The sequence below is a fragment of the Ctenocephalides felis genome, unplaced genomic scaffold (genome assembly GCF_003426905.1).
Source record: "Ctenocephalides felis isolate EL2017-DRISC unplaced genomic scaffold, ASM342690v1 CF-g0.4_SCAFFOLD_01492, whole genome shotgun sequence".
In the NCBI taxonomy this organism is placed as follows: domain Eukaryota; kingdom Metazoa; phylum Arthropoda; class Insecta; order Siphonaptera; family Pulicidae; genus Ctenocephalides; species Ctenocephalides felis.
This window is the reverse complement of record NW_020537646.1, coordinates 32,661,761-32,675,679: the sequence shown is the minus strand read 5'-3', so window position 1 is coordinate 32,675,679 and position 13,919 is coordinate 32,661,761. Positions and strand designations below refer to the sequence as shown.

At 25.9% G+C, this 13,919-nt stretch overlaps 1 protein-coding gene across 1 annotated transcript; it reads right to left on the bottom strand.

The window, feature by feature from the left end:
• Positions 1-7,752: 7,752 nt before the first annotated feature.
• LOC113371135 lies at positions 7,753-13,229 on the bottom strand. The gene is made up of 6 exons (XM_026611780.1): positions 13,128-13,229; positions 10,840-10,976; positions 10,674-10,775; positions 10,226-10,340; positions 8,192-8,331; positions 7,753-7,920 (listed from the first exon to the last, which is right to left on the bottom strand). The coding sequence occupies exons 1-6, from the start codon at positions 13,132-13,134 to the stop codon at positions 7,753-7,755; spliced, it is 669 nt and encodes a 222-aa protein (XP_026467565.1). The 5' UTR covers positions 13,135-13,229.
• Between the last annotated feature and the right edge of the window lie 690 nt (positions 13,230-13,919).

Sequence of the window (13,919 nt, the reverse complement as noted above, 5' to 3'; positions counted from 1 at the left end):
TATTTTCGAATATTGTTATTAAAACAAGTTTTAACTTTACTAGTTTTTGAAATATTAGTGGTGAACTTTTTTGCCCTCGGGCCTTTAAGCCCTGCCCTACCATATAAAAATATATTAGAATTGGCTTTTGAATTTTATTGAAAAATACTTATTATAATATAATATATTGAGTAAATATATATATATATATATATATATATATATATATATATATATTGTAAAATATAATATCTGAATTTTAGATATAATTCTGTTCATTTATTTTTTAATATATATTCCTATTCTACATGTTCTTTGATAAAGTACTTATTAATCATTTACTTGATTACTATAACATTACCTTCTATAATTCAATATTTCAACAAAACTTGATGCTGATTTTTTTTACAAAATTATAAATTAAATCATATCACGTAATATTTCTTATTAACTTAACTGCATTTACCGGTTTTATTACTTTTCATACTATTAATATCTAATATAAACTAAATCTAAAATTGAACTAATTATTGAATCGTTTATTATAATCTTCAAATTTCGGGTAGAAAATTTAGGTTTATAAAGCTTAAATATAAAAATTATCCACATCGTTTATTTAGGGTATAATATAAAACGGAAAGTTTTTTTGCTTATTTATTTCATGTTAATAGTATATATAAACTATTAGAATAAAAAATACTATTACTTGATATATCAGTAACTCACTCTAATTCACTCCAATAATTTATAAATACTGTGTCCGAAAGCTCGTAATATAAATAAAATACTTATACATTTTAAACCTAAAAAATACATAATTCAAATTTTTTTAATAAAATAATGAAATAAATATCAGCATATCTTGATGTCATTTAGAATCCCCAAATTTAACAATGTAAAAAATGCATATAAAGTTTATATGGTTGGATTTTGTAGAACTTTATATTATAAATAGTTTCCACGAATATATAGAAGCGAATTAGTTGGTCGTTAATATTTGTCAAGCTGATTCAAGTTTATTTAAAATTAATATTTACTTACTAGTAGTAATAATAATTAATAATGATTTTTTTAATCTTCTACTTCTGTTTCTTCTACATTGGTTTTCAATTTTCTGTATTTTTTTCACGCTTAAGTTCAACTACATTTATTTCTTTCCAAGTCTCTAGATTTTTCCCAATTTTATTTTGTTCATTTTTTTCAGTATGAGTCCAGTATATAATAGTTTCCTTATTTTAATTCATATTAAGTTTATAAATATTTTGCACTTCAGTCGTATTCATTTTACAATTTTAAAACAAACTCTGAATTATATTCCAATGCTTTTCTATAACACCTATCTTTAGAAAATCTATTTTATCCAATCTATCGTTTCTAACACCTTATTTTCCAGCTATTTGTATTCAATAAATAAAAAATTGATTCAGTCAGTGTGAAGCGAGGAGTTGATCGTACATGAAACTGAAAAATGAGCAAAAATATATATTTCTCTAAATATAATAGAGATTTGACGTGATGACAAATTGTGCGGTCCCGCTCTGCTCCGTGGGATAGATATATTTTCAGTGGCTTTCAGATGGATGGGCTATAAATCGACTGCAATTATATAACACTTTTCAGCCCTTAACATGGGGTATATGCGAGTTATATACCCTACGCTCACACATTTAGGTTCTTATGAGCATATGTGTAGCCGAATAACTTTTACATGGTTATAGAATAGAATATCCCGAACAAATAAATTTTATTATGACTAAGTTATAAGTAATAAAAAAAAACATTTCTTTTATAACTGTTCGAATTTTATCATTAGGATGATTATATTTATAGCAGTTATTACGTAGTTTAAATATTTTCACGAAGATTTCAAAAAGTTTTTCTAAGAAATATTTATATTCAATATACTTCATATAATGTGATGATTTTGTTCATTATGTGAGTTTTTTTAAATATTATGTGTGTTTTATAAACTAAAGACAAGTTAAACTGGAACCCGAAATGTATGGAAGTTTTTTAAAAATCATTTTATATATAATTTAGATTTATTTTAATAATGGAGTGAATGCTTTTAATTTAATTATATGTCTTTCATGGTCTAAAAAAAATTATATAATATATACAGGGTGCCTCAAAACTCAATATCAAGCCGAAACGAGATGAAAATATTGATTTTTTGGTTATTCTGCATAATAAAAGAAATGGTTTAATAGTACATTACATATTCTATTTTAACTATTATGTAATATTTTATGTCTGATTAGAAGTGCGACTCTGGAAAAGCATATGTCTTGTTGTTCCGAGAATTCATTATAGGTTTAACTCTATTTATGGTAGGTCTTCTTATAAGGAAAACTGATATTACGACCACTAACTTAAAATCCTCAGCTTACTTTTAATTAAATGCGATATTTTCTTATTGGAAGTCTATTTTAATAATTAAGCTCTAATATATAAAAATATGATCTATTACAGTAAAGGCAGGAGTTTTTTGTACATATATAAAAAGAATCAATTTTAATTTTAAATTACTGTCTAAACCAAATAAACTACATCACAACACATAACAGATATCAAACAAACAACTAATAAACATGTTCAGTAAAATTTCCAATTAATTCCTAATTATAGAAATGTATTCTTTTATTATTTTTTTTCTAAAATTTATCATCCGTCCCTTTTTACCCCATAAGTGAAATATGACAACCAGGGGATAAACAAATTTAATGTTTTATTATTTCTTTTAAATGGATTTCACGAAATAATAGCTATAATATTTAATCTATGCAAAATATATACAACAATACAATATATACATTATTAATGTGGTATTTTGTCAAAAATATTCATCAGCGGTGTTGGAATAACTATTAATTTATTTCTTGTTAATTTTTTTAACTGAATTTATATTTTATATATATATTTATATATATTTACTATTTTTTTCTTCTTTTTTATCTTTGCTAGGGTACATGTTAATTTAGTCCTTTTTACCCCATTCATATGTAGGCCAGTATAGAGGTCATATAAAGAAAAGTTGATACCAACCTAAAATTAACAATTCATCTTATAAAACAATCAAATAAGGTATATTTCAAAGTTATACTAAAGTAACGTCATCTAAACAACAGTAAACCAAAAAACATAACGACTGAAAATACTTTTGTTATAGATTTTTAAATATAGCCGTATAAATTTAAACTCATAGTCCAAACATCATTTATTTGGAATAATAAACGTTAAAATTGTATCTTATATTCTCAAGCCAGAGCTAAGCTCAATGAACTTCATAGTAAATTCAGAATCAAACAGAGCTTAGTATTTGCAAGACAAATAATAGACCTACATTATCTATACTTAGCCGAAGACAAATATCAAAAACTATCGCAGATTAAATTAAATTATCTCCAAATTTATAATTCCGAATAATTTTCTGTAAATGAGATAGGTAGAACATTGCATTTTCAAATAACTAAACTGTAGATTATATTTTTCTTTAAGTATAAAAATATAATATTTTATTCAAGATTTGAAGAAAAGTAAAAATTTATATAAGATATTAAAAAAAAATTATAAGTAGAAACTAGTTTATTAATGGTGTACAGTTATCATTCTTTATAATATAATTACATAGATAACAATTAATCAAATAAATTAGACAATAATCATAAATTGTTAAAAATTTAAAATTTAAAATTTTTACAATGATTATAAAAACGCTTAGTTAATAATTTTGGATAACTAAGCTTTCAAATTAGTCCATTTATCAAATTTATCAATGTCAACCATTATTTATAATAGCATTAAAATCGTTATAACTGTATAAAATTTGAAAACATTAATGTAATTAAAGTCATACTTCAAATATGATATGATCGGTTTGTCATATTAGTATTTAGGACTTGAAGCTTCATTAGACAAATAAAGTAATTGCTGATTGATTAATTCTATAATATTCGTTTACACAGTGGATTACTAAAGAAATATTGTTTTCACAATTTCACTCATCATGTAATTGTGTTTGAAGAATTTCATGGAATTAAAATTAACATACATTCATTGACTGCTTGTATTTTTTTTTACTTTTTCGTTTGCCATACATTCTCATTCTTTAAGCAGCAGCAATATCTGTCTTGCCTATAAAAATATTTAACACTTTAATAACTTCAAAGATATATAGAAACTACGAATGATATAAAAATTATTTTATTAAACTTAAGTTTCTTACATCGCAGAAATATTTCGTTTGTTTTATTAGTTTTATTATAATTATTTGACGCAACTTCTGTTGTATTTTCACAGATTTACTCCCGAGTCGCGCCTAAAGAAGTTTTACTTCAAAAATATTTAATTCAATCTTATTGTTATATATATTTTGCACGCCCATGGATTACAGAATATATACGTATTTACCTACTAGTATGTATAATAATCAAATATTTTTCGTTGAAGTATTTACATTTTGTCTTTCTTTTACAAATTCAACAAAAAATATTGATTAGTTAATATTATACTTTTATATATGATAAAGATTTTTTGAATCTAGTTAAACAAAGCTACGTGTGTATTAAATAGTTCTTATACATGTTTTGATTTCTATTAATTATACTCTTAATTTACTTTTTTCAGAAAATTTTTATCTCTAATAATTACTTTATCCCTTTTTTGCTCTATCGATGCATTTGTTTGCTTTTGCAACATTTCTTTAGAAAATTTATTTCGTTTGTAAAAAATAGAGAAATTAAAGTTACTATTGCACAAGTATTATGATTATTCTTGTCGGATTTTATAAATTGAAATGAGGCAAAATTTATGAGATTAAGTTATTCTTGTTTTATAATATTAAACTGAAAGTGGTTGTACAATTTAAAAATTGCTTGCAAATTTCCTGGTATATTTTTAAACACGTTTTTTTCTAACCAAGATTTCTTTGTTTTTTTTTATATAATAAATAATTAAAAATGAGGGCATAAATATTAAGAATTAAATTACGTACAAACTTTTGGTTGTATAATTTGAAATTTCGTTGAGTGAACGGTGACGGACACGATCTGTCAAAGTGAAAAATTTCTTTTCGGCGAGTAATTATACTAAAATGTTTTCGTAATGTAGATGAAGATGTGATGGAACACGGAAAATTAAATTCCAAAAGCTCTTATTAAATAATGATGGAAAATATTTACATAGATTAGGAGGCTGCGTATTAAGTACAAAAGTCGGTGTACCAAACATAAATCATTTGTCGGAAATCATCATCGGAAAAGTTTTTTCTTGAATTAAGTTGAATTAGAATAATAAATTTTAGGATCCGAAAAATCTATTATTTATAGGCAATAACTTTCTAGTAAACGATTAACAACGTTATTTGATGTTAAATTCAAATAAATTCACGACAGCTAAGTAAGTAGGACTTATACAATAGTACCTCACTTTTAGTATCTTTCAATCAAAGTTATATATTTAAATATAACTTTATTCTCGTTTTTTTCATAAATTGGAATTTTTGTATTTACCAATACACTATCAATATAAATAAATAAAATAATATGATGTCTCAAAAGAAAGTAAAATTAAGAATTTTTATCAACAATATTTGAAAGTAGAGAGTAAAATAAGCATGACCAGCTATCACTTTTATTCTTACGACATCAGAAAAACGCCAATGTTTGAAAATCCTTAACAGAAGTTTTATTCGTTTTTCGTTTTTTGGTTGGTTGGTGGTTGTGAGCACTATTGCTTAGTTTACAAAATCTCAATATAATTTTTAAGAATACATCATTTAATTATTTCATAAGAGGTATTGTCATTTTTAAAATAAATTCAACATTTTTTTATTTACCCTCTATAAAAGCTTTTCTTCACGTGGGTGTGGTAAAAATTGCCGATTGAACCCTTACCCTGACAAAGGTGTAAACAATAAAAAATAGTGCAAAAAAAGTAAATTAAGTTAAAAAAATCATTTTTACAAGAGATACAATCAAATTAATAGTGAGTCCAACGCTGCTGATGAATATTTCTGACAAAATACCAGGTCTAAGTTATATACAGCGTTATCTTCGTAAAAAATATGCCCATTAAATTTGTATTTTGTATTAGTTGAATCCCATTAAATTTAAAAATAAGATATTGGATAATTGGATCTATTTGCCCTTGGCTGTAACATTTTACCACGCCTAGAGGTAAAAAGTCTCAGGCAACAATTTTTTTTGAAAAATACTAAAAAAATATAATTATTTAATGATTAGCTATGTATTTTACTGAACATAGTTAGATAGTTGTTTGGATAAGTTGTATTTGTTTCGATGTAGTTGGTTAGATTTTTACTATAATTGTCAAAAGTCCAATTGGACCTTCGTGCCCTACATTATTTTAATTAACATATAACTTACACAAAATCGTAGTTTTCATAATAAATGCAATAAACACAATAAATGAAAACCAGGAATAGCGAATAAATACAAGCAACAAAATAAATTTTTAAATCATTTAGGAAATGTAAGTTGCTTTATATATGTCTATAAAATTATGACCTTCATTAGTGTATTTTATTAAAAAAAACTATGTAAATCAGTAAGGTGTTTACAAGTTCATCATCTGCTTAACCACTTTATTTGAATATGTAGACTGCACATTGCTATAAAATCGATTATTATAACAAATATTTTAGAACAAAATAGATTATATTACATATTTTCAAACAACGTTTTGTATTCAAATAATTAAATCTTATTCAAATTTCTACCAATAATACTAATATTATTAACTTCCTGTAGTGTAAGTTATTGTAATGGGCCGAAAATCGAAATTGAACATTTTTACATTTCTCGACGTTTTGAAGGTTTCTGAATGTGTGTGTGTATATATATATACAGATACAAATTCCCAGTCACATGTCATATTGATAGGAAGAAGAACTGATTAGTTTTTGGCAAAGGCAGGTCCAACCGTTACGGAGATACGGAGCAAAGAGTGCAGAAAATTGAAATCGAGTTTTTGAGTGAACGGAGCAAAGAGTGCAGAAAATAGAAATCGAGTTTTTGAGTGAACGGAGCATCCGATTTGAATAATCTAAAAAACATTCAATTAGTAATGATTGGGAGAAGTGATTATTAGTTTTTGGCAATGGCAGACCCAGCCATTTCGAAGATACAGAGCTAAATGTGCAAAAAATGGCAGTTTTTGTGAGAACTAAGCGTCCAATTTAAATGATTCAAAAAACTTTCAGCTTGTTGTTTTATTTTTTTAGTTTTTTTTGTATACCAAAAATAATTCATATTTTATTTTTAATTCTGATATACTTTAAACAAATAATTTCAACTTTGCAATTCAGTTTATATAATTCTCATAAATATTAGACAATGTTACAATATTAATAATAATCTATTTGAAAACATTCAGTATTCCTCGAACTTTTCATTACGGTACGGGAAGTTCCACCAATTTGCCTTAAGGCACGATGCCACCCACCCCACTAGTTTTCCATTTGAGGCTATAACATTGGCTACCAAAAGAAAGCTAAATTAATTTGATATTCATGTATGTTTCGTACCCATTTTTGTCACAACTTAAGTTATCTGACTCAAATAAGAGTAAACTAACCCAATTTCGTGAAAATATGCATTTGTTTGTCTGAAAATTTGAAGATTACGAAGTAATTTTTTTATAAGAATTTTTTCTAATCCACATTAAAATAAATCAAAACATTATAGTGTATCTTTATTTTGAATATTGATATTGATAAAACAATATAATAAAATATCTAGTCACTTATATGCATCATTTGTAAGCATCTTTTACTTCTTGATAATATTTACTCTCCGAGTCTGAGCCCAGTTTTCCGAACAGTAGTTCATATTCCAGGTCTTTCTCACCAGAATCAACGTGTACAGTTGTCTCGAAATTGGATGTATAACTGAATGTAGAACTATGTGAACTTTTCAAATGCTGAAATAAATAAAAAGGATCGTCATTTGATAAACTTAATAGAAAAATTACTTATTTGTTACTAGATAGTTTAACCGGTTAATCCGAACGTAAAAATTGTATCTACACATACATATGTACATTTTTTCTAATGTATGGCAAAAGAAATCTTTGAAACGTAAAAATATGCAAAAAATATTATTTAATTTTTTTTTCAATTACTGTAACTTACCCTATGGAAAGTTAAAAATTATGATTAAAATCAATATTCTTTATAAGTTCAATAACTCACCTCGGGGAAAAGTGGATGATTGGTAATAACCGGATTCACGATTGTGCCTTGGGAGGCAAGAACATCAATCGACTGAGTCAGATGGAAAAATGTATCACATATGTATTTAAATCGCCTTTGTTGGACTTTGGCAGTGTAATCTGAAAATTATATTCATATCAAGTAATAATTTATTTAAGATAAACTAGCTTTTAATGTTAAAAATTTGAGGAAGCTCATTTGACAATAAGTCGAGACCGAAGTATCAGTAACAGTCTATTTGCGAAAAGTTCAAATTTAGCAAGATATAAAATCTGTTTTTGCACTCATATAGTTAAATTTATACCGTATAAGTTTTTCCCATAATAATTTGACAAATTATGAGAATAGTTTTTTTTTCATACTATTTGCATTATATTATACTCGTACAGATTACTACATCATTTTTATCATATATGGATCATATGTAACAATTATAACAAAAACTAGTGGGGTGTATGGCATCGTGCCTTAAGGCAAATTGCTGGAACTTCCCGTACCGTAACGAAATGTTCGAGGATATTGAATGTTTTCAAATAAATTATTATAAATATTGTAACATTGTCTAATATTTATAAGAATTATATAAACTGAATTGCAAAGTTGAAATTATTTGTTTAAAGTATATTAGAACTTTGGTCAGAATAAAAAATAAAATCTGAATTATTTTCGATATACGAAAAAAAAAATTTTTGAAAAAAAAATTGTTTTTGAAAAAAATTGAAAACTTTTTTTTCCAAAATCAATTATTGTGTTAAAACAAGCAGAAAGTTCTTCAAATCTTTCAAATCGGGCGTTTAGTTCTCACAAAAACTACCATTTTTTGCACATTTAACTCTGTATCTTCGAAATGGCTTGGCCTGTCGTTGCCAAAAACTAATAGCCACTTCTCCCAATCATTACTAATTGAATGTTCATTAGATCATTCAAATCGGTGGCTCCGTTTATTCAAAAACTCGATATCTACACTATTTTCTGCACTCTTTGCTCTTTATCTCCGTAACTGCTGGACCTGCCTTTGCCAAAAACTAATCAGCACATCTCCCTATCAATAGGAATCGAATGTTTCTTGAATCATTCAAAACGGTTGATCCGTACGCCCGAAAACGTGGACGAAAAAATGCGAACATACAAAATACCAAAATGTTCAGAAACCTTTAAAACGCCGAGAAATGCAAAAAAAAAATATTTTCGATATTTGGCCCATTACTATAACTACCCTACGGGAAGTTATTATAGAGCTTTACACTCTGTATAACAATTTTATACAAATTAGTTTTTGAAATAAAGATTTATATTTAACTGGACCTAGTTTAAATATTTTCTACTATTGTTATAAAAAAAATAAACTCAGTTCACTCAGTCAGTTTTTATGATATATTATAGAAGTAAGAACTCGATAGATAATTGCTCTTGGATTCAAAATTAGCAACGTACAATCAAATTAAAAATCCTTAATTAATTAATTAGGGATAATCGATAAAAACAAAGCTCTATACATTAAAAAGAATTATGTTATAATTTTTCAGAACTTTAATAATTGTGTTTATTTACTTTTATGTATTTCAATTATATTTCAAACATAGAACAAAATAATATTACTTCTGAAACTTGGAAAGATTGTCTATAAAATATTTTAAATAATTTTGCCGTGTTATTGGCAACTTTTTTCTGTTATCTTCGTGATATTAAGCTAGAAATATAATATCAATAGTGACGTAGATATTTTTTATGCATATCTGATATTATGTCCAAATGTGTAGAACATTTAGAATGGTTGTTGTACATATGACAACTCAAGCTTTGCAATTTGTAAACAGACACTTATTAAAATGATTCGAGATGACAAGTAAAAAATTTACCAATTTTGATTAGAATTCGAATTTACCGTCCAAATATGATATTGGTCTCATATAATGGTATCATATAGATATTAATTTCAAATCACATTTATATGTATAGCTATTTATTATTAATTATCGCTTTTCTATTCTGGAAAATTATAGTTTAACTTACCTACGTTAATTTTTTCTTTAATATCTACCAAATCGTATACTTCTAACATACAACTGGTATCATCTAACATTCTCCATTCTTTAGAATTATTGTGCACATGCGAGCAAACTGGACCCTGAAATATACGTATAAAATATTAGCTGAACGTAGTTTTATTTTGGCAAAAATTTGTTGATTCATAATTTTTAATAGGTTTAAAATTTCTCATTAGTTTGGTTGCATCCCATTATATTTAGCATAGTTAATTTACAATTTAGATTTATAATTTTTTTCTATATATATTTTACAAACTTAAAATGACTACCAATGAGTAAAATTTTAAAATATTATTCTACACTTTATAATAATTTATAAGTCATAATAACTACTGAATGCCTTCTAGGCAGTTGTAATTGGATGGACATAAAAAAATTGTTACCATACCTTTAATTTTTTTTTCAAATTTTACCTGCAAATTTTCTATACAAGTTAATGTAGTTTGTGAAGTCCAATCATCTTTAAAATTTGAGCAATTGTAAGCGCCCCAAAAGCCTGCACCATTGTTCAAATGCTGCAGAAAAAGTATTTCTTAAAACCTTATATAATAATTCAATGTAAAATTGCAATAAGATTACCTCGTTTTCCACATATTCGCAGATTTCATTTTCATGCAATTCTATTTGTTTTGAAGCTTCATTTGCTTTAACAATCTCATCAGACATACAATCTTGAATGCACAATATTAGGATTGTTAAAATAAGATTTCTGAAAACTAAAAATCATCGAACTATTATTAAAATAATTAAAATATGTATTTATTTGTTTTATTAAATTCATTAAAGTTTTTAACTTTTCCAAGGCAAAGTTAATTTTTTCACCAGAAAATCGGAGCTGCTAATTTTATGTTTTTTCCAATGTTCCGAGTCATTCTGAATCGTTTGGGACCAAATTTAGAAAATGTATGTGTATATATCTGAGCAAATTTATGTCGTTTTATCAACGTTTCAACAAATTAAAAAACAATTCTATGTAACTCGATAAGGACTCGCGTTGATTAGTTTTGCACGATAATCGGCCCAGCCTTTTTTTATTAAAATACTTTATTAAAATACTTATTAAATTGTTAAAAAAAATACTTGCATTTTAAAAACACTAATATTCATGGAACAAACTATTTATATTTAAAATAATTAAAATTAACTAAATATAACTAAGTTTACAGTAAATAAATGAATAAGTAGTAACATAGTTAATCAAATTATATTGCAATAGTGTGTCAACGTTTTAGCCAAAAATCCTACATCAATTTTTAGAAGTTAATATAAGAATAAATACTATTACTGATTTTATAAATTTGTATAATTATATAATTGAAAGATGTCAATTGATATTCGCATAGATTGGCTGTTAGTAAAAGCAAAAACATTATTTTCGAAATATTTAGTTGATAATTCTATCTTATTAACTTCCCGTAGGAAAAGTTTATGTTTTCATCAAAAAATCCGATTTGCTAATTTTATGTTTTCTCGACGTTTCAAGCTATTCTGAATCGAATGAGACCAAATTTGGAAAAAGTATGTGTGTGTCTGTGAGTGTGCACGCACAGATTTGTTGCCGTAAATCGACGTTTTCTCAAAAACGGCTGGACCGATTTCAAAAATTCCATTTCCAGCCATTCGATGTATCTCGTTAAGGACTAGCGTTTACCAACTTTCTGTTTCTCTTCAATCGCAATTCTGAATCGATTTTGAAAATTCAAAAACCGTTCGAAAGATATTAGTTGGGAATCGAGCTGATTAGTTTTTGGTAAAGATCGGCCGGTCCGTTTTCTTGTAATAAAGTTCTAAAAAGAATCGATGATTTTTATGATTTTTTTTACGGTAGAGATCATAGTCTTCTAGATTAGATCATACTAAAACATTACCGCCCTACGACAACTCGTTTAGCTTTAAAAATTCGTCAAAGTTTGCAAAAATTGGTATCGTTTTTTTGGCATTTGTCAAAATTAGACTTTTCATCGACGTTTGCTCAAAAACGCCTGAACCGATTTCAGAAATTTAAAAGCCATTTCGATTGAATGGTATCTCAATGAGCACTATAGTTTGTCAGTTTTGTGCGACGATCTGCCGAGCCATTTCTTTGTAATTTGAAAAAGAGTGTTAAACTTTTCGTCCACATTTATAGGTCATTCTACCAAATTAATTTTAAAAAATCAAAAACTGTTCGAAAGATATTAGTTGGGAATGATACTGATTAGTTTTAGGTGAAAATCTACCGAGCCGTTTTCTTGTAATTAACTGTTGAAAAAAAAAATAAGCCGATTTTTATGAAACTTTCTCCGGCGATGTATATCATCGTCTTTTAGAACTTACTGAATTATTACGGCCTTACGACAAGTAGTTTAATTTTAAAAAATCATCAAAGTTTGAGAAAATGAGTAGTTTTGTTGGCGTTTGTACAAATTAAAATTAGACGATTTACTTGGTATAACGTTAGAGTACTTGGTATTAATAAACCATTAAAGTCCTACGGAAACTGGTTCAAATATAAAAATCGAAAATTTGCTTTTAGAAAATACTCCGTGTTAACGTGTTCGTTCGTTTTCAATTATGTGTAATAAATTCACTCGGAATGCTTCTAATCACTCATAAATTAATTCGTTTATTATTGATTAAGTCGATTATTTACACATATCGGGAAGTTCATGTAACTTGCCTCAAGGCTAAATACCAATACCAACTAGTTATCGATTATTTTGAAATATTATTAAACAAACCTAATATATGAATATAATTTTTTTAAAAAGCAAAACAGTCTGTGTGCCGAGATATTTTTAGTGCTACACTAGACAGTTACTATTATTATTATTTTTTTTACCAGACAGTTTAATTTACATATTATTTCTCTATTGTTTTTAATTTACCTTTCATTTTAAAATAAATTTTAGCACTAAACTTTAAAACAAGTCAGATCACATTACAATATAAATCTCCATAAGCTTTATGAGTAAACTTTCACATTGCTTAAACAAATCGATAAAGAAAAAATAATATAAATCATTCAATCGACTCAAACGATGCGTGAAGTATATCAAATTGTTGAATATGTTTTTTTAATTTCTATATACCAAGCAATTTAATATAGCCATTGTTGTAATATTGACATTGTTGAGCTGGAAAATTGTTTGCATGGTTAATAAATTTATTTGAATTTCAATTTGTTTCTGTAAATATTTTTTGTGCGTTGAAATTTGATAGATTTATATAACCGAACTTCAATAACTCTGAGGTAGATGTTGTAATTATTTAAACAGAATTATTATCATTTAAACTAATATTTATCAATAATGAATAATTATTGAATAGTACACAGTTTTTTTGCAACTTAGAGCAAATGAAACTTTTTATTTTAAAATGTAATGAATGTAATCTTCTAAATTGATAATAATAAATCGTAACTTATGATACAATAAAAAACCTACTTTTTGAATTGTATTCTTTATTAATAAAGAAGTTATTATTATAACGAAGGTAAGATTTTATTTTTAAAAGTATTGATTATTTAAAAATAGGAAGCAAATATAATTTTAAAGTTGAGCTTTTAATAACTAAATTAAAACAGGTTTTGCACTATCTGGTAGCTGAGCTTTAGTAGATTGACTTTTGTAAAATTTTAAAAGACGCAAATATTTTTATAATAGGTCCTTGTGTGATTT

Bases quoted from the DNA above. Each gene is read 5' to 3' on its own strand.
- LOC113371135 (XM_026611780.1), bottom strand. The intron at 10,341-10,673 runs GTAAAATTTGAA...CGTATATTTCAG, and splicing joins CTTGTATAGAAAATTTGCAG to GGTCCAGTTTGCTCGCATGT. The intron at 7,921-8,191 runs GTGAGTTATTGA...TATTTATTTCAG, and splicing joins ATCATCCACTTTTCCCCGAG to CATTTGAAAAGTTCACATAG.